General features: G+C 48.6%; 5 protein-coding genes, 1 long non-coding RNA gene and 1 pseudogene across 7 annotated transcripts; 3 read left to right on the top strand and 4 right to left on the bottom strand.

Moving 5' to 3' along the window:
• Positions 1-173: 173 nt before the first annotated feature.
• LOC104583031 (BES1/BZR1 homolog protein 2) lies at positions 174-1,192 on the bottom strand. The gene is made up of 2 exons (XM_010234693.1): positions 839-1,192; positions 174-329 (listed from the first exon to the last, which is right to left on the bottom strand). The coding sequence occupies exons 1-2, from the start codon at positions 1,190-1,192 to the stop codon at positions 174-176; spliced, it is 510 nt and encodes a 169-aa protein (XP_010232995.1).
• A 3,609-nt stretch (positions 1,193-4,801) lies between these two features.
• On the top strand, positions 4,802-8,185 carry LOC100821388. Its single transcript, XM_003565365.4, has 6 exons — positions 4,802-5,177; positions 5,269-5,503; positions 5,618-5,780; positions 5,876-6,093; positions 6,188-6,557; positions 6,646-8,185. The coding sequence occupies exons 1-6, from the start codon at positions 5,013-5,015 to the stop codon at positions 7,940-7,942; spliced, it is 2,448 nt and encodes an 815-aa protein (XP_003565413.1). The 5' UTR covers positions 4,802-5,012; the 3' UTR covers positions 7,943-8,185.
• Positions 8,172-11,941, bottom strand: LOC100821090 (root phototropism protein 3). The gene is made up of 3 exons (XM_003565364.4): positions 10,892-11,941; positions 8,604-8,894; positions 8,172-8,510 (listed from the first exon to the last, which is right to left on the bottom strand). Exons 1-3 carry the CDS (start codon positions 11,732-11,734, stop codon positions 8,403-8,405), a joined length of 1,242 nt encoding a protein of 413 aa, XP_003565412.1. The 5' UTR covers positions 11,735-11,941; the 3' UTR covers positions 8,172-8,402.
• Positions 11,942-14,308: 2,367 nt separating this feature from the next.
• On the bottom strand, positions 14,309-16,764 carry LOC100823163 (UDP-glycosyltransferase 73C1). 2 transcript variants are annotated; one of them, XM_014898993.2, is made up of 3 exons: positions 16,369-16,764; positions 15,772-16,265; positions 14,309-15,434 (listed from the first exon to the last, which is right to left on the bottom strand). In XM_014898993.2, the coding sequence occupies exons 2-3, from the start codon at positions 16,257-16,259 to the stop codon at positions 14,438-14,440; spliced, it is 1,485 nt and encodes a 494-aa protein (XP_014754479.1). In that variant the 5' UTR covers positions 16,260-16,265; positions 16,369-16,764; the 3' UTR covers positions 14,309-14,437. The 2 variants fall into 2 exon arrangements, with proteins under 2 accessions (XP_014754479.1, XP_003569598.1); XM_003569550.4 differs by having other exon boundaries at positions 15,772-16,763.
• Positions 16,747-17,399, top strand: LOC112270834. Its single transcript, XR_002963328.1, has 2 exons — positions 16,747-16,884; positions 16,976-17,399. It is a non-coding gene; the product is annotated as an uncharacterized LOC112270834 (long non-coding RNA).
• Positions 17,294-26,340, bottom strand: LOC100846287 (putative pentatricopeptide repeat-containing protein At3g15930). Its single transcript, XM_014898992.2, has 5 exons — positions 23,739-26,340; positions 22,996-23,468; positions 19,615-20,924; positions 19,176-19,408; positions 17,294-17,609 (listed from the first exon to the last, which is right to left on the bottom strand). Exon 1 carries the CDS (start codon positions 25,878-25,880, stop codon positions 24,222-24,224), a length of 1,659 nt encoding a protein of 552 aa, XP_014754478.1. The 5' UTR covers positions 25,881-26,340; the 3' UTR covers positions 17,294-17,609; positions 19,176-19,408; positions 19,615-20,924; positions 22,996-23,468; positions 23,739-24,221.
• LOC100846590 lies at positions 20,421-22,786 on the top strand (annotated as a pseudogene).
• Positions 26,341-26,695: the final 355 nt, after the last annotated feature.

The following is a 26,695-nucleotide window of genomic DNA, read 5'->3' as shown; positions in this document are numbered from 1 at the left end:
TGCCTGAACCAATTTATTCCAAATGGTCCGAAACTTGCAACCTTAATTACGTGACAACTAGTTGATTAGCACGACTATGTTATCTCCACTAATGCTAATGTGATCGATCGAACCTAGAGCAGTAGTACTGGTTACTTAATTAGTGAAGCAGAGGATGATGTATGCCGTAGTAGCTACATGTAGGTGAAGGAGAGGGTCAGCTCCAGGGATATCTTGTGCTTCTGCTCCGGCTCCGGCTGCTGGGGAGCCACCGCCTCCGTCGCGCCGCTGGTGGAGGACGGCTGCAGATGGTCGGAGCTGCCGCTGGGGCCGCCGACACCGGAGGAACGCTGAGAAGGAGAGGATTCAGAGCAATGGCGTCAGCAAAAAAACGATCCATCATACGTGAGGTTTCAGAAATAAAACAGAACATATTAGTACATCTGTAGTTCGGTTCCTGTATATCAGGCTGTCAATTTATTTCGATAGAGTTGAGCGTGATTGCTGTACTGAAAATATTAGTACCAGGCATTTTGTTTCCCATTTCTTTTCTTATAAAAAATGCATCCCCAAACAAATCAGACCGTGCACTAGATAAAACACATGGTTCTGTCATCTCAGTTAACCAACATTTCTGGTTTCTTCCCCAACAAATTTGTTAAAAATGCATCCCCAAACATATCGGACCGTGCACTATATAAAAAACGCGTTCCTCTCATCCTTCACTTAATAACCAAGTTTTTTTTGGATTAAAGGAGCAAATTTTCCCCAACATATCTGAACCAACATTCAGATATGTGAGTACGGTACATGCATGAATTTAGCACAGCCAAAAAAAAGAGAGCAGAGAGCGAGAGACCTGGTGGCCGGCGAGGCGCGAGACGTTGCCGTCTTCGTCGACGAGGTAGCCGGCCTCGGCGCAGAGCGCGCGGAGCACGTCGTTCTGGTCTGCGTGCTTGGGCAGCGCGTACCCGGCGCGCGCCCGGAGCCCGGCATAGATCCTCGTGGCCACCTGCCGCCGCCGCCGCTCCCGCTGCCGGTTGTTCTCCCGCTCCCGCGGCGTCGGGTGCCGCAGCGACGTCTTCACGGCCCCGCCCCTCCCTTGCCGCCGCACCGTCCACGGCCCCCTCGTCGACCTGATGCACCCCCTCCTCCCCCCCGCCGCCGACGCAGCCATTGCCGCCGCCTCAACATCTCCCTCTGCAGCCTCCATTGGTGGCTACCTACGCTCACCTGGCTAGCTCGATCGAACAGTAGTTCAGCTAGCACCCGCCTTGGTTGATCGATCGATTCGTATACGCGTACTGGTATTTATAGGGAGAGCTAGCGAGGATATATGCTGTCTGTGTGTGCCGGTAAGTAAAGCTTCTTCCTTTGGCGTTGCAGAAAAAGGCAAGTGCTCCCATCTAATCCATGGAAGACGGAGCCAGTTCTTGTTGCTATGTGCATGTAAGTTTCTAGCACACATATACGTACACACACTTTATCTGACTCTCTCTCTCTCTCTGTGTGTGTGTGTGCGAACTGAGCGTGAGTGTGTGAGCGAGGAGGGAATAACTTGAGGTGGTTGGCGCCTGGAGGCAAGCATACATGCATGTAACATCTGTGTTTGGGTAGTGCTACTCTGCATGCTATGGGGTTCGATCGATCTTGCCAGATGAAGAGGAATCGTTTTCGTCGCAGTACTTTCCAATGGTTTCATGCCCCATTTGGATCTTGCCTGCCTCCCCCAGCTTTGCCTTTCTAGTTATCCACTTGTCTCTGCTTGTAGTTGCAGGGAGTCTAGGCTCTGGGACTGTACTCTGCCTAGGCTGGTGAGTGAGTTGCCTAGAGAAAACCATTTTGCAATTACATGCAGTGCATCTGCATGCATGTATGTAGCGTCTGCAGGTATATAGCCGTATAGGATACCACATAATCAAATTAGTAAACAAAAATTGCTGCTCATATATATATATACTCCATATACTGCTTATGTTTATGTAGAGTGGCATGAGATGCACATGATGCCAGTGGCAGAGATTTTTATCATGGTTGAGTACACTCTCTATCTGATTAGTTGGGTGGTCAAAAAAGGAGCAGAAAACCAACCATATCTTGATTCCTTCATGCATGAGTTGTGTCATGTGTGTGCACTAGAATCTGAGGATTTTTCTCATGCGTTTGGGTCACGATTCAGGTGTGCCACACCACACCCACACACACACCGGCGTACACTTGATTGATTCGACCATCCATGCACATTTTTTTTCTGGACAAAGACATGCATAAGAATTAAGGATGTAAACGGCGCCGCGACGCCCATTTGTTACTTTTTCCTTTGCAGTTTTTTTCCTCCACGTTGGTGCTTTAGCTTATATTGGAGCTAAATGGGCTTTAACGGGCCTTAAAAGGCTGCCCGTTTACATCCATAATATGAATGCAAGACCAGCAAATTAATGAAATGTATATGAAAGGGCTCGTACAAGTTTTTGCTGCAGAGATCAACTGCATGCCAGTACGTGCGTGTGGGAAGTATTGCTGGTTACTGGTACTCCACTAGCTGCTGTAGGGAAGAGAAAACGCACACGACGTCCTTGTGGAATTTAACCGCACAGGCAAAGTACAAACAGAGGAGAAAAAGGAGAAAAAACGAAGTTGGAGTAACTAAATAAGGAAGCCACAGTTCCACGCTTTCACAGCTTCAGCGATGCTGCTGCATTTTGGGGATCACGAAACCTTCAGCTTAAATTGTTTTTTTTTGTTCTTTTAGCTTGCAGTGTATTCTTAGTCTATGTACAGTTTTGCCTCTTTTTTTAGCTGCATTTTTTGGGATCACGAAACCTTCAGCTTAAATTGTTTTTATTTCTCTTTTAACTTGTCCTTAGAAGTTGTGGTGACGTGAAGTGAGTCTAACCGTCCGCAATAGGGGTTAGAGCCGTTGATATGTCAATTTGGGGCTTTGTGCAAAACCTGTCCGAAAAGGGATGGTTTTGCGCAACAAATTCTCAAATGGTGGCCCCGGCTAGCGATTATACCCTATATTGATTACCACTGGTTCCTGTGTAGATATCTACTCACTCCGTTTGGGTTTATAAGGCTCCTATTGAAATTTGTGTTATACTTTGACCAACAATTATTTAAATTATATTTAGTACATGTATATAAAAGTTATACCATTAGAAAGAACTTTTCAATACGAAGCCAACAATATATCTTTCGTGCCACAATAATCTCGTATCACCAATGCAATTTTTGGTCAAAATTTGACATGCCTTATAAACCCAAACGGATGGAGTAATTCCATTGTAATTGTTCATTTGTTCTGATCGTCATGTCCACTGCACGAACATTTACCTCTTGCCACAGCCCCCTGATGATCGATCGTACAGAGCGCAACTCAATCTGTCAATCTTAATAGAGTAGTACCGAACTCCCCAGCAGTGCAAGTTTGCAAGGAGTGATCGATCTAGCTAGATAATAGCTATCCGCCGCCAAGCATCGAAGGGCAGGAGCAAACGAACGAACAGGCCGAGACAAGAGCATCGAGCAGCAAAGATCTCGGCCGCCTCCGTCCACGGCGAAAAGGGAAGCTCGCTACAGAGGTTGAAACGCAGAAAAAGCAAAAGGGATCGAGCAACACTCTGACCGACCGACCGTCATGTCAGCCTAAGGGGCTGGGCTCTAGGCATGGATGTACTATTCCTGCATGTACGACTCCACCATTCCCAAGCGCGCGTCTTGTTCCCCGGATTCAGGCAGGAAATTGATCCTTTCCGAAAACGGCAGGAGGCTCTCTTCCCGTGCATTGGAGACTCGCAGTCCCGTCCGTCCGTCCGTCTCGGTCCTGTCAATCCCGTCCGTCCGTCTGAACGTAGTACGTCACTGTCTGACGTATGGGCTATAGGAATACGGATGGGTGGAGTTTTTCCCTGCTGGTGATGATTAGTATTCCCCGGAACTCCGGAAGTGACGAGCAAAAGCACACCGGCCACTGCACCGGTATAGACTCGAGAGAAGTGCTAGCCAGCTCGATCCGGGGAACAGCTTCGTGGCACCAATATGGGCTTCGTTTGTTGAGTCGAGGCGGGCCAATGGAGATAAATTCACGATCCGGTGGTGGGCCGTCTCGTGTGAAAAGTGTAGTAGGCCGCCCTTGGGCCCGTGTAACTGCAGCGCGTGATCCCTGCTCGATCATTATAGGCGTCCTCTTTTCTCTCTCTAGAACCACCGTTCATTTTGAAATTTAGGCCGACCCTTTCCGTACCTCACGGCACCTGCGCGCGTAACAACAGGGCAAATCAAAATCAATGCCATCCCATTAATAACGCGATTTACCCTGCAATCATTCCGCCACGGCCGTGTGTACTACCAGCCATCAGGAGGAGGGGTGTCATCATCGTCATGAAGATGGAATAGGGAGCGAATCGCTCCTGGACTTCTGCCGCGACGGGTAAAGTTGTCAGCACTGAAATTAAAGCTGTCGCTTCACAGAACTAAAGTTGCCATCTCACGCAACTAAAACGTTCGCTTCCTAGTCTTTTAACGCGACGAGACAAAGTTGCCATCCGTAAAAAACTAAAGTTGCCATCTTCACAGGCTAAAACTGTCATTCTACGTCACTAAAAATTGCCATCCACTGACCTAAACTTGCCACCCCACAAAAACACATCAGAGACATAATCTTTCCGATCAAATGGCTAATAAAACGTTCGTCTCTCACGGTCGCTCGTCAGAAAGAGCCCCCACGAAACGTCTAAACCCGGTACAGTACTAGTACGAGTACTAGTAGTACTCACTGTCATCATCTTCACCCCTCCTGGGCAGCTCCCTCGTGCTCCTCACGTGCCGAGTTTTGAACCCGCTCAACGGCTCTCTTCTCCGTCCCGGTCCGTTATCGACCGTTGCAGCAAAACTAAAAACGCTCCTCCGCTCCTCCTCAGGAAGAAGAACAAAAAAACAGCTGTATTTTATAGTACTGCACACCCCACTCACTCACTACCACACACCTGATCCCCAGACAGCACCGCCGTACAGCGGAGGAGGGGCCGACGATGGCGGCGGCGACGGCCTTCACGGAGGAGGAGAGGGCGGTGGACGAATCGCTGGGCTACCCCAAGGCCTACGCCAAGCTCTGCCGCGGCGGCGGTCTGCTCGGCCTCCCCTACGCCCACGGCCCGCCCCACGCCTTCCTCCCCTACGTCCTCCAGCCCCACGAGGTATGCACATACAGATCTGCTCCGCCTTTCCCCCCCTTCCTTGCCATGCCATGGTTTTCTCGATCGTTTGATCCGATCGGAACGAGCGCAGGCGCTGCGGGCCAAGGACCTGAACGAGATGTTCCCGGTGGTGGACGCGGAGGCGCTCCCGGCCGCCAACCCGCGGGGCTTCGCCAGCCTCCTCTGGAAGCAGCTCGACCACCTCGGCAACGCAGGATTCGACCCAGCGCTCTTCCGCGTCGACGCCTACGGCAACGTCCTCTACCTCCATGCCGACTCCGCCTCCCCGCTCGCCTGGGACGTCCACCACTGGTTCCCCTGCGCCAGTAAGAACCACTAATCTGCTTCGCCTGCTTTTTTTCCCAGATGGTTTCAGTTCAGTTTCTCTCTGTCCATGGTTCTGAATTACTGACGGACGGATGGATTTGGGCATTTTTCAGGGGGAGGGAAGACGGTTCCCAGCAACCTGAGGGTCGTGCAGGCGCAGGTGTGCAGGAAGAAGCAGAACAAGCTCGAGTTCCTCGTCCCGTGGTGGGATCTGCAGCTCGGCATCTCCGTCAGCCAGTTCCTCTCCATCTTCGCCTCCAAGAACTCCGACTTCAGGTAAAACTCTCGTCGCCCTTCTCCATCTTCGTCTCCATTTCAACAAGATTCAGTTGAACTGAACTGAACCGAATGGGTCTTTCTGAATTACGCAGGAACAGAGCATTCGCCTTCTTGTTCGCCGACGGGGCCAGCGAGGAGCTGAGCGCGCTGCAGGCGGTGGAGGCGCACGCGTTCCCGCAGCACTTCTCGGAGATGACCAAGAAAGTAGGCCTCGCGCCTGCCGCCATCGTGACAGCGAGGGGTTCTGACAGCCCGGTGCTCAGATCCCTTGACGCCAACAGACCACTCAGGTCCAATTACCCTTTGATCGGTATGTGGGATTTTCTTAAATTTCCTCGTTTTGTTAACTCTGTACATGATCTGTGGATGGAGCGGTGACTGATTGTGAGTGTTCTTTTCTCTAGCTGCAAAGAAATTCTCCGGCGAAAAGGATGAGAACTTGGCAACGCACGGCCATGGGACTAATTCGACGAGAGAGAACAACAACCCAGATGTTGATGGCTACATTAGCAATCCTCACTTGTCCATTGCCATGGCTAGGGACTCGCTGAGGCAGAGAGAAGAGTCCAAGAAGAAGCAAGCCGAGCTCGCGGAATTGGAGAATGAATTGACCGAGATGCAGCAGAAGAATGAGCAGGAGAGGGTAGCCATCCAGGACCTGGAAGCTCACCTGATCAAGAGGCGTCGGCGAGTAGAGAAGTGCCGCCGCTTGGCTGAGGCCCAGTCCAACTACAAGGCGGTGCTGGAGAAGATGATCAGAGACGCCATGCACCAGTAAGGATAAACCAAGAATGGAGAATTGAACATTTATTTGACTCGAATCTTAATTGGTAGTGGTTTTTAATCGTGGTACAAAATGCAGGAGTGTTGTGTACAAGGAACAGCTGAGGTTGAACCAAGCTGCAACTAGTACTCTGATGGCAAGACTAGAGGCCCAGAGAGCAATGTGCGACTCCTCTGAAACAGAGCTCCGCAGGAAGTATCAGCACAGGGATGATCTGGAGAGGCAGGTCAAGCCTTTCATCGATCAAGCAAGGAAGAGGTACCGGGTTGACGATGAGATGCCAGAGGAAATGCGCCCCGAGAGCGTAAAGTACTTGTCGCAGAGAAGATTGAGGAGCAGCCCTCGCAAACAGGAGCTGAGAGATTTCCTGGAGGAGGCTCATAGGGCTTCAGATGCATACATCTCCCTGGAGGATGAAGAAATTGGACAAGGAACTTCAACAATAGGTTATGCTAAGAATGAATCTCCTAAGGTGATAAACTTCCCAAGGAGATCACTCTCCACTGAAGAGAACACAGGTTACACTGAAAGAGGGAGAGTTTCGTCGGTCCGGGAGAAGCTAGAACAATCGGCAATCCAACAACGGCATCGTAGCAGCAGGAGAGAGAGGAAGGAAACCATGGCAGCAAGGGGGATTGGTACACCTATGAGGACAAAAACTGATACTAAGGGCAAGGCAGCCATGCTTGAGCCTGAGACTGAAAAATCTCATGCAAGCCAGACAGTATCATTTGCAAGGACCTCCTCGGTTGCGCCAAGTCCTCCGTACAGAGCGACCGGCGTTTATGGAATGCCAAGGTACCCCGAGCAGTCACTGCTATTGCAAAAGAATGAGGTGCTTCATCCTCGACATGCCGTCAGATCGGAAGAAAATGAAGACATGAACTATACTGGCAAAGGCAATGTGGATAAGTGGCTTCATATGCTCATGGAGGATCAGCAAGAAGAACCTGCAGCACACTGCTCTTCAGAGAACCACGATGCTGCCGAGGAGAACGCTTGGGATGAGCAGCAAGTGCAGAGCGGAATCGCCGGCGACGAGACCTGCAGGAATGAGATCACTGAATGTTCTGAAGAAATCGTCGAAGTCGGTGGCGAGAGCGCTACTCACCATGGCACTCCAAGATGCAGTAACAGCTTTGACATCAAGGAGGAGAGGGAGGAAAGGAAGATCTGGTTCCCGAGGTCTGAAAGCGGTAGGGGTTTCCGGTCTCTGCCTTCCTCGCCTTCCAAGATCCTGGGAATGAGAGGCAGGAAGCCTAAGGCAACCAGTGACGATGACCGCAGATCCGTCTACGAGGATGCGGTGTCCACAAGCAGCAGCAAGTTCCTGAGCAAATGCAGGCAGGCAATCAAGAAAGCAGTACACAAATGAGGCAACCTCAGCCTGTTTGTTTCTCTTCATTCTTTTCCATGTGTGTTTACATTTGTCTGAAATATTATTGTTTCTGTCTCTGAATAAGTTAGTGAGTGAGGCGTAGCTTGCAGAATTCCTTCTGAGGCGCTGTCTGTAATCTGAGAGATATTTGTGGCCAGGTCAGTGATCACGTTCGTTGGTGTCTTGTACTGTACAACTATTTGTTGATTTGTGAATGAAAGGAGAATTTTAAATTTTAAAGTTCATCTCGTTCAGTAACACCACCCAGATCAAACTTCAGGGAAGAATTCAGAGAGAAACTGCGAGCCTGTAAAACCAAAGGAGAGACAGAAACAAATCGAGAACTCTGTACACCATCGTCGCCAGGATCAGATTCTCCTCACTGCGGCGCCGCCTCAGGGTCCTGCCACGTCGGCGCCGCCGACACCACGCCGGCCCTGCCTGCCCTTCTTCCCGCTCACCGGCGTTGCCGACACCAGGACGTGCTCCACCTGAACCCACCGCAGCACCGCCGCCTCTCCGAGCTCAGCCTCTCCACCTGATCCTGCAGCGCGCTGCACTGTAACTGCATCTCGAACTCAAACTCATCAGTGTAAGCGATCATGCTGTTGCGTTGATCGATCGAACTGTTGTTAAGGTTCGAGAATGTTCTAGAAACCTTTAGGCTGGCGACGTCCTCCCGGAGGCGGCGCGCCTCCTGGTGCGGCGGGAGGCGATCGGGCTTCGAGGGTCGCCGGCCGCCGCCGGGGAGGTCGAGCATGGCGGCGGCGCTGCCCAGGTCGGCGAGGCGGTTGAGCTTGCCGTGGTCGGAGAAGAGCACCTGCAGCGCGGAGCGCACCGGGAGCCGGTCGTTCCGCACGGCGTGCGCCGCCGCCTCCGCCGACAGCTTGCGCGCGTCGATTAGCCCCCACAGCGACTTCCGCGCCTCTTTCCCCGTGCTCGGGTGTGCCTGCGACGTCTCCAAATGCACACGAGCTAAGAAAACGAACACTTTTTTTTAACCCTTTTTTTAAACGAAGAGCTTTGTTAACTTCCCGTCTCAAAATCATGAACACTGCTGAAAAAACAGTGTTGCTATACTCCGGTGTTTGTAACCAACCCCGTGAGTACCAATCTTATCTTGCATCCTAAAAAATGCGGCAAACTGTCGGGGCGAGCGATAATGATTGACGACGGTCCAAGGTTTGAGCAGATGGACAGTGAACTTCCTTGGCTTACGCATGATTAGTCCTCTACGGAACACCAGCGGTACCAAACAACATTTGGGAATTGTGATGACAGGGACACGTACTGTAAAAACGCACACAGGACAAGGGAACACACAACATGCTCGTGATTTGTCTGCTTGCATTTCGATCCGGAACTGGAAATTTGCATCTTGTCTGCACAAGTTTTACAACTGAATCTGAGGTTGTGTGAATGAGAACAGAATGCACCGGATTTAACGCAAAGAGGGCATTGGACATCTGCCCGTTTCGTCTCAAGTCCCAAATGTGACTTACTAAATCCAGAAATCCAGAACACTTGTTATGGATGCGAGGCAGTAACATTTTGTTGTTTACTAGCGGGAGCTCATTTGTGGGCAGTACGCTCTTTGTCTCAAATCACAAACTTAATTACGCTCAACAAACTTTGACTCAACAAGTTCCTTACGAAAAGGGTGAATTCCGCTCGTTACCCGCTCTAAGAAAGTTTATAACATACTTTGCCCTGCGTTACCCCATTTAAGAAACTCTCGACACAGATTTTACATATTTTAAGGTTTTCGATCATCGTGACAGAGTGGCCCCACATGTCATGCATACCTGATGGTATGCACTTAGGAGGTTTGTCTCCATAATAATAAGCTTTTGGCCAGGATTCAAAATTTTGGCACCCCTAAATTTCTGAAGGTTAATAATATTGCAGGAATTGATATTATCTTGATCAAATTCATTGAATTTAGATGAAGTTTGACCAAACTTAAATGCTACTACCTCCATTCCATAATTCTTGTCGAAATATTACATGTATCTAGACACTTTTTAGGAATAGATACATCCATTTTTGGACAAATTTGAGACAAGAATTATGGAACGGAGTATTGTTTAAATTTTGTTTGAATCATATCAAAGATATCGCACATCTTAGGCATATGCGGCCACTCAATGATGTTGGCCCTAGAGTAGATTTCAAAAAACACTTTTGTGGTAACATTTCACAGAACCACAAAGTTCTTGTTAATCTTCTCACATAACCAGTTAACTACAATTCTTGTGACGAGCGTTCTCAAATAACCCAAACCTGCCAGCTTATGGCGATTGACATCGTTTCTGACAGATGATATCCGCATGGCATATAAGATGGAGCAAATGTGGAAAAGAAAAACAAGCGGAAGGCAAGGTAAATGGGTCAAGTCAAGTCCAGAGATATCGTGGCAAAGAAAACAGGCCAGCCCGACCACCTGACATAATTATAACACGCAAGCCCCATGTGTTGTAAACACTGTCAATTGTCCTAATGTAGCAATTCTGTGTTACTCGAGAATGCTCGTCCGAAAAGTGGTTGTTTTGTGAGAAAATTAGTGATAACTATGGTTATGTGATACCCTAGCCAGATTTAGCCAACTTGGATGCCGGTGACCCCTGGTGACCCCTGTTCAATTTTTCAGCGGAATTTTAAAAAAAAGAAAATTGATGGGCAACCTCAGAACTTCAAACTAGACTCAAACAAAATATAAATCGTCACATTTAAGTTAATTTGGTCAAAGTCCGTCTAAATTTAATAAGTTTCAGTTGAGATAATATAGAAAATGGTCTTGGGAATTTGAATGCATGCATGTTGTCAGGCAAATTAACGAAGCCACCTCGAATTTGAATGCGCACTAGAACAGCAGTACTGCCTACACTAAAAAAGCAGGCACTCGAGCGAATTTGAGTGCATGCATGGTGAGTCAAACAAAGTCACCTTGAGGTAGGTGTTAACGGCGCGGTAGAGCGCGTCATCGGCGGCGCGCGCGTGCGCCGGCACGGCGCGAGCGAGCTCCTCGAGGTCCCCGTGCGTGAGCCCTGCCTCCAGCGCCGCCTCGGCCAGGTAGGCGTCCACCAGCCTGGCCACCCTCGCCGCAGCCTTGGCGGCGCCGCCGCCTCCGGAGTTGTAGAACCCGCGCGCCAGCCGCAGCACCAGCGGCACGTCCAGCAGCGTCGCGGAGTGCCCGCTCGCCGTGACCGGCATCATCAGGGCCGGCAGCGCGGCCTGGCCCAGCCTCCGGGCCGCGCGGGCCTCGAGGGCCGCGATAAGGGCCGCGTCGGCCCCCGATGCGCGGCCCGCTCGGAGGAGCCTCAGGAGGAAGTCGCACGTGATGCCGTCGTCGGGCTCGGGGTTGCCGCTCGGGTTCGGGTCCGGGTCCGGTGGGAGCGCGGCGACGAGGGTCTCCAGGCGGAGGCGCTTCTGGAGCCACGCTGCCGTGGGGCTCCGATGATCTGGAGCCACGTGGCGGGCGGAGGAGGCGACGTCGGTGAGATGCCACGTGGCGGCGTACTGGGAGAGCACGGCGGCGAGCTGCAGGTATGGGCGGGACGTGGAGGATGACTTGGCGGAGGCGACGGCGAGCGCGAAGGCGTCGAGTTCGCTGGCGCACGTGTCGCCGTCGCGGCCGGCAATGGCCGGAAGCCACGGCGGCGGTGGCGGCTCCGAGAAGGAGGAGGGCGGCGCGTGTTCGGCGGCGACGACATTGGCGTCTGACAGAATAGCGCGAGGCCAAGGCAAAGGGGCCCTCTTTGGGCTCTGGCTCCGAGAAGATGACTTCATTGAGCCTGGCCGCGTGCTGCGAGCTGAGAGCTCTCTTGGCTAATTATTTTCATTCATGGCGCGCGAAAGATGATACATATAGCTCGATCGCCATTCGCCACGCTAGCGCTACAGTCTAGCCAGTGTCAATGTCATTTCTGGAGCACGCAAGCGATCGAGGCTGTGTGTGGGCCGGCGGGCGGGCGTGAGAAACGGCCGGTGAGGTCACGTGTCTGCCGGTATACGTATACGGCTGTATCGACCTCGATGGGGTGCATCCAAAACCGGCGGATGTTGATGGTGGTGTGTACGTACAAAACGGCCTGTGGACCTATGTAGATCCGTATCACTGAATGTATGTATACCCGCATACATACCTACCCTGACATCGACGCAATGGAACAGACCAAAATCGTGATGATTCTTTTGTGATTTTGTTATCCGGTTACAATTTCCATTTATGTTGCTATATCTCTAGACGATGACTGGAAACTGTGAATACGTAAATAAATTTTGAATCGACAAATCGAATACAACTTATTACGTTATCATCATTTATCATAGAAATGAGCAATATGTTTTCTCACTACGATATTTCCGTATATATCGAAAGTATGGTCAAACTTGTACGTTGAAGGCTGCGTGCATGTGTTAAACACAGTGAATAACTTTTGTATTGTACAATACTCCGTATAATTTTTGCGTATTCATATGGTAATTCAACAGAAGAAAGACTATCTCCTCCAAAAAATACTACTACTCCGTCAAAATTATTTATCAAAATATTACATGTATTTAGACGCTGAACATTGCAGGTTAAAACAAGCGGATAACTTTTGTATTGTACAGTACTACACTGTACAATTTTTGCGGAATTCGTATGGCTATTCAACAGAAGAAGCACTACTCCGTAGAAGATTCTCGCGTTCCTTGCTAATTGCTATTGCGAGAATGGAATCAGCCTCACAGGGGAAGCGGTGTGCATCACCATTCACCAGAGCCGCCGTTAAGAAAGAGGAAAGGCCGCCGCCCGCCGCCCGCCGCCGGCATCGCGCCAGCGTGGTCCTCTCCTCCTCCTTCCCCCATTCGGCCCGCCTGTGGTGCTACCTGCTAGTCCAGCTACCGCCGTCGCTCGCGGAGTCGCGGTCCAGACGCGCGACACCTCCTCATGTCGACCAGTCCAGTGCAGTCGATCTCGCTGGTTGATCCATTCCCCGGTGCGGTAACCGTTGCTTCCTTCGGCTAACGCGGACAAGGGCGCGGTGGAGGAGAGTAGCGCGAAAGGCTATTGCGCACATGGTCCGCACCTCGTCACGTGCCCGCGGCGTGTTCGACGGAATTCCCCACCGGAGGACGCCTCGCGGGGTGGCGGCGGCCGGCCGCGCGCGCGCAGGATGTTCTTGAGGCTGTACGTGGGCATGCTGGCGCGCAGATCCTGGCCCGATGCGTACACGTTCCCGCCCTTGCTCAAGGCGGTGGCAGCGGCGGCGGAGCCTGGCGCCGTACGTCGTTAAGTTCGGGATGGAGCTCAACGCCCACGTGGCGAGCTCGCTGGTCCTCATGTATGTTAAAAGTCCAAAAAAATATTGTGTTTCTCAAGTTTTTTTTTTACTAAAATGTCATACATAATTCAGTTTGGAACTTGCTGAGATATCTTATACTTGCAGCCTGTCCAGCTTTTCAGAGACCTCCATGGAGGGAATTCATTTAGTAACATCGATTTATATTCTGGCCTGGAATTGATTATTTCGGTGCAACCATGTTCTATCAATCACCTGGTTAATCAATGATTGATGTCCGGTCAAGCTGTGCTGTTTACTGCTTAGTAAAACCAGGTTTGTTCTGTCCCCTCCAGTCTGCAGTTTTCATATATTTGATCCCGTTCCTGTCGACTAGTTGCTATTTGAATTATATTTATAAACTGAAAATATTCGCCTACTTTGAACATAGGGTATTTTAATTCCATCCTTGTTCATAGTTGAGTAAATCTTGGCACATCTGATGGGTCAGTCATTCTATTCATATACTTTTATTGCACCATGGTTTCTTTGAAGTTATTCACACCTATTTGTGCCCAGAGCCGCTTTTTAAATACATAACTTTAGACTTTAGAAGACTAAATCACATATTTAGAAGGATTTGGCTAAACAATTGATTTTCTCACTATTCTAGAGTCTGATCCTTCAACTATTTATTTTCATATTAACATGACAAGACGACCTTGTGTTAGGTGGATTAGGTGGACCTTGAACGTTCTTTTAGAATGGGGAGATCCTTATAGTTTCAAAGTTTGACGCACTATTATGTCAAACAGAAGCTTCTAATTTCATATGTGCTTTATGCTGGTTAAACTTCCTTCTCTTCCTTTGAACTATTCACCTCGAATCATCTATTGCCATCTGTGTCCGTTTCCATAGTATGCATACATTTTATTCCCCGTTTTGTTTTTTTCAAAATCTTATGAACTGATGAGCATATGGCAGCACAATGCAAAGGAGAGCGTCTAGAAAAGCAGATCATGCAATCATAGGTAGACTACCATGAAACCTGCGCAGCATTGCAGACAACCGATATTGCTGCCATTTGGACCACGTCTAATCTCAACCGAACCCCATAGCGAGCCTGATGCAAGCTACTGGTTATTTGTAAAATAAATGCTACAAATATTTATCGGGTCTTTCACTTTATGTTTACACCCCAAGGGAGAGCCTACTACCATCTGTATCAAGCAGATGCATTTGTCCTCTTTCTCATTTCTTGAATCAACAGACTTACATTGTTGTATGAAGAACCTTCCTCATTGAAAGCCATCTTCGCCTTGATGGCGTAGTCTTTTGCTCTCATCCTCAACTCCTCTGCAGCCTCCCCGTCATCCATCACAGTGTACACTGCTTTTTCCACAGCATTTCTTGTAACCATAACCTCTTTTTGTTCTTGTCCCCAGTGTGTAACTCGTTTCACTCCAACCTCGACCCCAATTTTCAGCACATCCACCAGTAGCTTCTCATTCAAAAATTGCTCTCCAAAGTGTGGCCACGTGATCATGGGAACACCTGCACAGATGCCCTCTATTGTTGAGTTCCACCCACAGTGTGTCATGAATCCTCCAATTGCTTGATGCCACAGGATCATCACCTGTGGTGCCCAGCCCCTTATGATCATGCCTCTGTCTTTGACACGCTCCTCGAACCCGTCGGCGAGCCATCCCTCAACTTCTGGAAACTTATCTCCTGCTTTGATCACCCAAATAAACGGTTTCTTGGAGGCTTCAAGTCCCAGTCCCAGCTCAATAAGTTGCTGAGGTGCAGTACAGGTGAGGCTGCCAAAGCTGACTAAGATCACTGAGCCAGGCTTCATTGAATCAAGCCATTGCAAGCATTGTGCCTCATCCATTGACGCCTTGTTTCCTCTTGCAGCCATTGTGTTGCTGTCTTGGTTGCAGAGGCACATTGGCCCAACCGTCCAGACCTTCTTCCCTGTCATCTGCTCAAAGGATTCAATGTACAAAGTCTCCAGATCTTGGAAACTGTTGAGGACCTCGCCTTCGCATCTCAGATCCTCCTCTAAGATCTTCTCACGGATACGCTCCAAACCGGGAATGACTATGCCTCCAGGGGATTTAGCCTTCGTCAACTCCAGTGGCGTAGGGAATCCCGGGATTGTGATGAGTTCGTTCTCATCTGTGACGTCTTCGAATACTTTGTGGTGAAAAGCAATGTACCTGCAAGATGCTCTTACTTTGAAAATTCGTAGAACCGCAGACTTTCTTTGACTAACGGCAACCATTTGCAATTGGCCTGAAGAACTGTTTATGAAAATGTTTGTTGTCCATAATACCTTACGCCATGTAATTTAAATATTCCACTGTTACGCAAACAAAGTAGTACGTAGATCTCTTTTTTTTCTTGTCTAGTCTTTTATAAGTTTATGCTTTCTTCTTTCTGGAAGGAATTTAAATTAAGTATGCCTCTTCTATTGAAGTAAGATTCTCAACTATAGGAACAAAAATTTCCCCAGTACAACAGTAATACTCACACAATTTGCTCTTATGTTTATACCTGGCAAGGGACGAGAAGCCACAGAATCCAATAAAGGCGAGCCTGGGGATACCGAGCTCCCTTGCAATGTCACCGGTCCACCAGTGCATCATGTCGGATATTATACAGCTCGGAGGCAGGTGCTGCTGCTCACGGAGGTGCGCTGCGAGCGGTTCCCGGAGCGCGGCACAGGCCTCCATGAAGTTCAAGAGCAGATCCCTGGATTGGACCAAGTCAAGGTTCTCGCACCCGTCCGGTAGGCCGAACTCGGCAGTTGGGAAGCGGAGCTGCACAAGCTGGACCGCCAGGCCCGCTGCATCCACGTCTGCAATGAAGCCCGCTAACCTGGACGCGTTCACCGGTGTGGTGATGAAGCTGACCTGCGCACCGTGTTCAGCCAGCAGGCGGGCCATGTCCGTCATGGGAATGGAGTGGCCTGGCGCCATCATCGGGACCAGCACGAAGTGCGCCCTCGGGGGTTCGCTCTGCCCGCTGCTGACGAAGGTCATGGCTGTCTGGCAGTGAAGGTGGTGAAGTGAGTCAAGCCAGGAAGATGCGATATGTCGATATGGGGTAATGAGCTAGGTTGCAGTGGCGACAGCGGTGTACATATGGCACCTGGTCCTGGTACTTCAGGGGAAGTTGACGAGCTGACGATTCAATTGCAATCAGGCAAGGAGTGCACTGGCAGCAGCGTAATCAACTTGGTCACTTCCTCCAGTGATGCACGCTGACACGTCACAACCGAGCTCTAAAAGCAATTTGGATGAAGCTTCTTGAGATAACCGTGCCAAAGGCGAAGTTGGTCCAGGCTGTCCGATCGGGATAATGGATGGCCCAGATCAACCCGTACTACCTCCTTGGCTTAAGAGTCAAGGGTCTTTTGCAGGATTCGTATGCACTGACTTCAGCTGCCCAAGAGGATGATTGTGAACTCTGGTCCACTACTGCTTGCTTCTCAATGTAATACACAACTCGATGCACTGACTCTTGATTAACTCTGATCATCCAACTCATTCTGCCAAGTGCCAATAATGTGTGCTTGCGTTGGCTGCATGATTTTCTGTACGGAAGATTCAACGCAGCAAAGTAACTGGTGAAGACGGTGGAATTTTTCTTGTTCGCTTTTTGGACGTATTACTCTTCAAGTCAAAGATTACTGGGTACATAAGGTTTTTTTTAGCATACTGGGTATATAATAAGGTTAATGTCTGTATCTTTTCAGACTTTTACAAGTGAGAAGCTTCTGCATGGAAAGAACTTCCACCTGATTCGGGGGAAAAAGGAGACCATTTTGGAGCGACACAGATGGCGGGAGCAGTGCTCCTTGGCGTTCACTCACCGTTTCCTAATTCCTTGGCATCCACGTACCGTTGAGGCGTTGACCTCCTCCATCACCATCGTTGCGCGGCGGTCTTGCGTCTTAATAATCTTATCCCCGTTGGATATCTATATCTCCTTGTTAATTCATGTCAAGGGCGGAGGGAGGAAAAAAACATAGGGAGGGCTAGAATAGATGATTTATTGGTCGGGCCGAAGCATAAAAACTGAAACTTATAGGATAAAATTGCAAAGGTTATGAGGAGGGTCAAGTACAAATTCCAAATATTAGAGGGGGCCAGAGCCCGTGCTAGCCTGGGTGCTCCCTCCGCCCCTGATTCAGTCTGGCTACAAAAGAAGGTATAAATGTTTTACTCCATAAGTAAGCACCTACAAGCACATCTTGTGTATGGGCATGTGCACCCACTGAAGCAATATCAATACCTTATCAATGTGTAGGTGCATCATATTTTCAATGTCCTGGACAATGCTTTCAGGCTGTCCCTCTGAAGAAGATGACAACACGGTGAATGGAATTCCTAGTGAACATTGCATAAATTAGAGAGTGCACAAAAATGCAACACTAAAATGAAACCAGAGATGCTTGGCTACTATTATCAAATAGAGAAGTTATAGTGCTACTCATATAAAATTAAACTCAAATTTTGTATTAGGATACAAATCCTCACATTTTACATTAGTATTACTATTCACCACAACTCTTAACAATTCAGCTCCCATTAAGCAGTCTGGATGACCTGAAAATGAACTGATTTAGCCCTTGTTGAAGTGCTAAAAACAAATTAACGCTAATGTCTACCATGTTGTATCTATTAGGATATGTTTCCAGCAGATCTGCCAAAAATAACATATAATGTTCTCATTGGTTCTACAATGAAGCCAAAAATGAAAGAAGGCTCAGCGTGAGCTTTTGGATTTGAAATGCAGTTTTGTTAATTAACAATGTGTATATAATACTGCTCACTCGTTGCACTTGGACAGTAAATTACTCAAGTATGCGATGTATAAGAATAGGAACATAAAATCCTGTATGTTACATCAATGTGACAGTATATTAAACAAGGGTAGTCATTGAATCCTCTATGTTACATCAATGTAAGGAGACAATACACCTCCCAAAACTTTGAAACTGGACCTTTTTGGATAATCCAGGGTCCTAATTATAAGAACAGTTGTTCAAAACAAAAATTTCAAGTTTTCAGAGAAAGTACATTATCAAGGGCATTCCAATACTTCAGCAAAGTGTGCTTAAGACGCCTTCCTCTAGGCTATCACAAATGATGAGAAATATTCATGCTTATTTGAACACAAAAACCAAGTGATTTGATGCCGGATTTTGTCCATAAACCCTTAAGGTTACCATAGCATGTAAGAACATGTTATATACCAGTGAGCAATTACATGATGGAATGTCCGATGTTACGCTCGAAGTGCCTAGTTAACCAGAATGTTTAGTGATTACCTAACTTCAAAGCATTGGGTTTTGCTATTCCATGCAATGTCATTGAAGGCTATACTGTTCTTTTATCTACCTATCCTACTCATCGAATTAGAAAGGCGGTTGGCTTTTATTGTCTGGATTTCCTAGAAACCCAGAGAACAAAGCCAGTTAATTAAATGCCTTTTGTATCATGAACAAACATAAACACTTGCTCCATTGTAGCCATGGTTGTAGGCTCAATATAAATCATATTCATAATAATCTTTTAAAAACTCGACACATCATATAACAACTCATGCATAAACTGGAGTATAGCTGTCCACCGAAATAATTAAAATCCCAATTACTACTCTGAATCCAAACCGAGGTTGTCCCAATAAATCAGAGCATCGTTCTCACACCTGGCTACTGGAATAAAAATACATGACTGCTCTGAATCCACTGAGCTACTCCCAACACAATACATGAACAAGCACACATAATTGTTGTGAATGACAATAGAGAAAGCGGAACATCCCAACAAGGATTATGAACACCAGCACAAGAGGAGATTAGATTATATCATGGGTAATTGGAAGCCCTCGCACCATGCAAACGAGTCACATGCCCCAGGTAGGTGAATAATTGAATCAAACATACGCACCTGAAGACGACGCGTGGTGCGGGAGTGTCGTCGATCTCGGCGCCGGGGGAGGATCTACCCCTTACAGACGGGAGGCGGGTGCAGGCGCCATGGAAGGAGCATCGGCCATGGGAGATGCTGGCGGCGCGGCGCATCTAGGGCTCCCCCTTTCCTAGCGAACAGCAACCAGCAGCACGAGAGACACGAACAGACGAAGAGGACCACACCGAACGAACAACTCCCACCAGCACAACCTAAAATCAGAACAGTAAGATTAGAGGCACGGCCGGCAAATCCCAACGAAAGCACACATGAAAATAACCAATCGAGGGGGCACGGGGCACCCGCATGCCGCCATCCAGCAAACAGCCAGCCCCCGAAAGCACAGCGAGCAGCAGAGAAACCACCGCCCCAACGAAGGAGCACATCCGCACGCCAAGAGGCGGAGAGGGGAACGAACCTGCGGCGCAGACCACCGGATGGAAGGGAGAAAACAATGGAAGCAGCAGCGCACAACAAGACGGGAGGCAAGAAGAGCAGCAGCAGCCGGCGGCGCAACAACCGCGAGCAGCGAGGAATCGGCAGAGGAGGGCCCCTTGCTGAAGGAAAGAGACGAAAAAAAGAAACACGAGCAAAGAGACGGCAAGAGACGGCCAGGCGAAAGCTCACGAAGCCCACCAGGTGCCCCCTCGAACCGACCCACGAGCAACGAGCCGACGACACGTACGCGAAGCAAACCGTCAGACCCCAGCCTCGCTGACAAGACGGCCCAAACACACGCGCGGAAAGCCTCAGAGCGCTGAGAGCGCGAGGATTCTGCCCAGACGTAGAGATTCTAGGGATTACAGTAGTACATTAAATCTTCTAACAGCGTTGAGAAGCAAGCAGCCTAGCAGTAGTGGACTAAAGTTCAGAATCATCCACTTGGGCGGGCTGCTAAAGTCAGCAAGCAGTAGACTCTTGAGCCTGGCAGGCTGTTGCGCGCGTTCATCTGGGCCTCCGATCGGACGGATCTCCAGAAGCTCCATCCACATGGCTAACTCCACGAGTACATAACTGACGTGTGAGCTTGCGTCATCGGAGGAAGCGACCAAGTTGATACGCTGCTGCCACTGCACTCCTTGCATGATTGCATTCGAATCGTCAGCTGGTCAACTTCCCCTGAAGTACCAGGACCAGGTGCTATATGTACACCACTGTCGCCACTGCAACCTAGCTCGTTATCCCATACCGCATCTTGCCGGCGCTGCTGTCCAGCTCCCGGCTTGACTCACTTCACCACCTTCACTGCCACGCAGCCATGACCTTCGTCAACAGCGGGCAGAGCGAACCCCCGAGGGCGCACTTCGTGCTGGTCCCGATGATGGCGCCAGGCCACTCCATTCCCATGACGGACATGGCCCGCCTGATGGCTGAACACGGTGCGCAGGTCAGCTTCATCACCACGCCGGTGAACGCCTACAGGTTAGCGGGCTTCATTGCTGACGTGGATGCGGCGGGCCTGGCGGTCCAGCTCGTGCAGCTCCGCTTCCCAGCCGTGGGCTTCGGCCTACCAGACGGGTGCGAGAACCTAGACTTGGTTCACTCCAGTGATCTGCTCGTGAACTTCTTGGATGCCTGCGGCGCGCTCCGGGAACCGCTCGCAGCGCACCTCCGTGCACCCGCCTCCGAGCTGCATAATATCCGACGTGATGCACTGGTGGACTGGTGACATTGCAAGGGAGCTCGGAATCCCCAGGCTCGCCTTTATTGGATTCTGTGGCTTCTCGTCTCTTGCCAGGTACAAACATAAGAGGCAAATCTTGTGAGCATTAATGTTGTACTGAGCAATTTTTGCTGCTATAGTTGAGTATCTTACTTCAATAGTAGAGGGAAACTAGAGTAATTCTTTCCAGAAAGAACAAAGCATAAACTCATAAAAGACTACACAAGAAAAGAAAAGAAAATGGTCTAAGTATTAATTTGCGTAAGAGCGAAACATTTAATTTACACCACATAAGGTATTATGGACAACATTTTCATAAATAGTTATTCAGGCAAATTGCAATTGGTTGTCATTTGTCAAAGAAATCTTTAGTTCTACGTATTTTTAACAATTACAACCATCTTGCAGGTACATCATTTTTCACCACAAAGTATTCAAAGACGTCACAGATGAGAACGAGCTCATCACCATCCTGGGATTCCCTACGTCACTGGAGTTGACAAAGGCTAAATCCCCAGGAGGCATTGTCATTCCCGGTATTGAGCGTATCTGTGACAAGATCTTAGAGGAGGAGCTGAGATGTGATGGTGAGGTCATGAACAGCTTCCAAGAGCTGGAGACTTTGTACATTGAATCCTTTGAGCAGATGACAGGGAAGAAGGTCTGGACGGTCGGGCCAATGTGCCTCTGCAACCAAGACAACAACACAATGGCTGCAAGAGGAAACATGACGTCAATGGATGAGGCACAGTGCTTACAATGGCTTGATTCAATGAAGCCAGGCTCAGTGATCTTTGTCAGCTTTGGCAGCCTTGCCTGTACTGCACCTCAGCAACTTATTGAGCTGGGACTGGGACTTGAAGCATCCAAGAAACCATTTATTTGGGTAATCAAAGCAAGGGATAAGTTTCCAGAAGTCGTGGAATGGCTTGCCGATGGGTTTGAGAAGCGTGTCAAAGACAGAGGCATGATCATAAGGGGCTGGGCACCACAGGTGATGATCCTGTGGCACCAAGCAATTGGAGGATTCATGACACACTGCGGATGGAACTCAACAATAGAGGGCATCTGTGCAGGTGTTCCCATGATCACGTGGCCACACTTTGCGGAGCAGTTTTTGAATGAGAAGCTACTGGTGGATGTGCTGAAAACTGGGGTCGAGGTTGGAGTGAAAGAAGTTACAGAGTGGGGACAAGAACACAAAGAGGTTATGGTTACAAGAAATGCTGTGGAAAAAGCAGTATGCACCGTGATGGATGAGGGGGAGGCTGCAGAGGAATTGAGGATGAGAGCAAAGGACTACGCCATCAAGGCGAAGAGGGCTTTCAGTGGGGAAGGCTCTTCATATAACAATGTAAGGCTGTTGATTCAAGAAATGGGAAACAGGACAAATCCTTGGGGTGTAAACATAAAGTGAAAGACCCCACAAATACTTGTAGTAGCATTTCTTTTACAAATAACCAGAATCTTGTATCAGTCTCACTGGGGGGTTCGGTTGAGATTAGACGTGGTCCGAATGGCAGAAATATCGGCTGTCAGCACTGCTTTGCAGGTTTCATGGAATCATGGCAGTCAACCTAATGTTTACATGACCTGCTTTTCAAGATGTTATGCTCTCCTTTGCATTGTGCTGCCACATGCTCATCAGTGTTCATAAGAATTGGAAAAGGAGAAAATACGGAATAAAATGTTTGCGTACTATGGAAACCGTCACAAAAAGCAATGATTCGAGGTGAATAGTCCAAAGGAAGAGAAAGATTTGGAACTAGCATAAAGCGCATTTGAAATTAGAAGCTTCTGTTTAACCTAATGGTGCGGCAAACATGAAACTATAAGGATCTCCCCCATCCTAAAAAAGAGATTCAAGGTCATCTTGTCCTGTCAATATGAAAACAAATAGTTGAAGGATCAGTCTCAAGGCTAATGACGAAATCATTTTGTTTTGAATGTGGTGCTTAATTTCCCTGGTAGTCAAAATCCTGCTAAACATGTGCTTTAGCCTTCTAAACTCTATTTGGGATAAAAGTACGTATTTAAAAAGCGACTGGTGTATAAAGAAATGTGATTGGCTTCAAACAAACCATGGTGTAATAAAAGAACATAATTAGAATGCGTAGAACGAGAGAGGTGGCTAACCTGCACTTGTTCTTGCTCTGGTGGCTAGAGCTCCACGAGTGTGTGCAACTCCCCTAATTTAGGGTTAGTTGGTAAATGGACTTGGACCACATGTGCCAACAGAAGAATGGGCCTTGAGCCCAATAACCACTCAACAGAACGACTGACTCATCAGGTGTGTCAAGATTTAGTGAACAACTATGAACAAGCATGGAATTAAAATACCCTATGTTGAAAGTTGGCCAATATTTTCAGATTATAAAAATACATTCAAATGTCAACTAGTCAACGGGATCAAACATATGAAAACTGCGGACTGGAGGGGACAGAACATACCAGGTTTGACTAAGCACAAAACAGTAAAGCTTCACCAGACACAAACAATTGATTAACCAAGTGATTGATAGAAAACGGTTGCACAAAATAACCAATTTCATGCCGGAATATAAATCAATGTTACTACAAGAATTTCCTCCATGGAAGTCTCTGAAAAGCTGGACAGGCTGCAAGTATCAGATATCTCGGCACGTTCCAAACTGAATTATGTATGACATTTTAGTAAAAGAAACTGAAGAACACCAAATAAATTTAATTGGTCTTTTAACATATAAGATGTGAATCAGAACCTCACTCAAAATAACAGCCTGAATAAGAAATAACAAATTACTCAGAGGAGCAGAGGAGAAAGCATAGCAATATCTAACCAGCAAAAAGTATACAGATTTAGATTTCTGCATGGCATGCAACAAAAACATGCAACTCACCTTTCTTTCAATAAATGTTGCACCAATATAATAATCAGTGTTCAGAAACAGAAAGGTTGGAGATGATCCCAAAGAGAACATAAAATGTATAGCTTCTAATGGCATGAGAATATTGTCGCAATTCTAACTTTGTTCTCCGAGCTACAACTTTGCACTCAGTACAACGTTGAAATGAGAAATCCTTGTTAACCATTGAGCAATCACTCAGACTCAAGACCACCGATATTCCATTCTTTAATATGATAGATCCCTACTGAGTTACCAATAGTCCTTCCAAAAGCAGAGCCCATGTCTAAAATGGTGGAAGCATGTCCTGTCCCTCACAAAAATATCTCTTGTGTACAATTAGGATACTAGTTTAATTGCATTGTGGCAACCCATACACATCCTCAAGCTCTTCACGATCCTCAGTGTCGCATTAGAATCTGATATGAGTACTGCAAAAGCGACAGCCAACTATTCGCTGCACCAATAAAGAACTTTCTATTTTTCTTCTCGCGTGACTTGAACAAAGATCTCAGTTAAGTCAGGCACATACCCAGCATCCTTCAAATCAGTGAGTACCTTGTCCAATTTGGAATATATTTCTTTGCTCATAGGATGAGATCTATCACCAGCTATAAATTCGTGAATTGTGCCGTTCATTTCAATCAGACTGCAACCAGGTTCTTTCTTGATTCCTTTCTCCATTATTACCTGCCTAAGCCGTCGGACATCTTCCCATCTATTGGACTTTGCATAGAGGTTGGACAAAAGGATGTAAACCATGCCGTTCTCTGTATCCAACTCAAGAAGATGCTCTGCTGCCAATTGACCTATCTCTGAATTACCATGAACCCTACAAGCTGCCAGAAGGGTCCCCCAGATTGCAGAGTTGGGTCTCATAGGCATGTTACCTATTGTTTCCAGTGCTTCTTTTAGTTTCCCAGCTCGGCCAAGGAGATCGATTAAGCATCCAAAATGCATCACATTAGGAGCAATCCCATAGGACCCAGTCATGCTGAGAAAGAAGTCTCGTCCTTTGTCAACCAAGCCAGCATGAGTGCATGCAGTGAGGACACCAATGAAGGTCACCTCATCTGGAGCTTCAAACACCCTAAGCATCCTGTAAAACATATTGATGGCCTCTTCACCGTGGCCATTCACCGCAAGACCAAGTATAACAGCAGTCCAAGTAAACTTATCTCGAATGTACATCTCTTTGAATACACCCAACGCCTGCTGAATGCTCCCACACTTTGAATACATGTCTACGAGTGCATTGCCAACGAAAGTATCCATCTTGATCCCATGCCTGCTCATGTAAATCCTTGCCCATTCACCTGTTTCTAAAGCACCAAGCTGCGCGCATGCCGTGACTACGCTGACCATTGTGAACTCATCTGCCCTCACCTTGCTAAATTGCATCTCACGGAACATCTCCAATGCCTCTCTGAACTGGCCAGCTTGTACATAACCATCAATCATAGCAGTCCAGGAGACGGTGTCCCTCTCAGGCATACAATCAAACAGTGTCCTGGCTTGATCAACCTGGCCTAGTCTCAGAAACCCAGAGATAACCGATGTCCAGGACACAGTATTCCTGACCTCCATGCCTTCAAACAACTCCCAAGCTGCGTCCATCTCACTGCATTCCGCGTACATATCTATAAGCGCATTCCCCACCTTGAGATCAGGCAGCACCCCGCTTGCCACGACGCACTTGTGCACCTGCATTCCAAGCCAGATGTACTTGTCTTTCCCACAAGCTGAGAGCACCGTGATGTAGGTCACCGGCGTTGGCACCACACCGGTCCTCACCATATCCACGAAAGAGCAGCATGACAGCCTGAACTGCCTGCTCCTCCTGTGGCCGGAGATAAGCGCATTCCACACCACGGGCGTGTCTCCACCCCTCGCAGGCCACGCGTCCAGTAGCGTCCGGGCCACCGCGCCGTCGCCCCTGGCCGCGTACATGAGGACCAGAGAGCTCGCCACATGGGCGTTCAGTTCCATGCCGAACTTAACCACGTGCGCGTGAACAGCATCCCCAACTGCGCCCCGCTCCGCGGCCGCTGTCACCGCCTTGAGCAAGGGCGGGAACGTGTACGCGTCGGGCCTGGCTCCGCGCGCCAGCATGCCCACGTAGACCCGCAAGAGCATCCTGCGCGGGGGCGGACGGCCGAGCCCCACCGCGAGACGCCCCGGCGGGGAATTCCGTCGAACAGGCCGCGGACCATGTAAGGTGCCAGCCCCCCCAAGCTGATCACCGTGGCATTGTCGCGTTAACCGCGGCAGGGGATGTATCAATCATCAGTTCAGCAACCAGCGAGATGAAGTGGAGGCGGTGGCGCGCCTCTGGTGATCTGGTCTGCGAGCAACAGGGGAATGGGGAAGGAAGGTGGAAGGAGGAGAGATGGATGGGAAGGGGAGGACGGCGCGGGGGGGCGCACGCGTAGATGCGGTGGAGCAGGGCTGAAGCATCCGTCACTGCACGCGGAATCGTCGCAGGCTGTGCTGCGGCAAGCCGGCAGCCGACAGCGGCGGCGGCAGCCCGTACGTATGGAGTTTTTCTCCTGATAATATTCCAAAAAAGAAAAACGTGTGGCCCCTGTGCGGCAATACAGAAACGACCTGGAGAAGTTCTGGTGGAAAGAAAAATAAAAGAGTAAATTATACGGAACCATCGCATTTTGGTCACTTATCACGAAAATCACCGGTTTTGCTAATTTTCGTGCAGAACCACCAGCATTCTGTGAAGAGGCATTGACACGTCATGGTCAGCGGGCAACCGGTCAAGCGATCGACGGTTCCGTGCACAAGCCACAAGGCAAGTAAGGCCCTGTTTGTTTGGACTTCTGCTTCAGCTTTTGGTGCTTTTAACAATCTCAAAAGCACTTCTCATGTTTACACATGAAGCCGAAAAGCACTTCCGGACGTGCTTTTCAGCTTCATGTGTAAATGGGAGAAATGTTTTT

Source organism: Brachypodium distachyon, chromosome 2 (genome assembly GCF_000005505.3).
Source record: "Brachypodium distachyon strain Bd21 chromosome 2, Brachypodium_distachyon_v3.0, whole genome shotgun sequence".
In the NCBI taxonomy this organism is placed as follows: Eukaryota; Viridiplantae; Streptophyta; class Magnoliopsida; order Poales; family Poaceae; genus Brachypodium; species Brachypodium distachyon.
The sequence above is the reverse complement of the archived record's forward strand: the minus strand, read 5'-3'. Positions and strand labels throughout refer to the sequence as shown.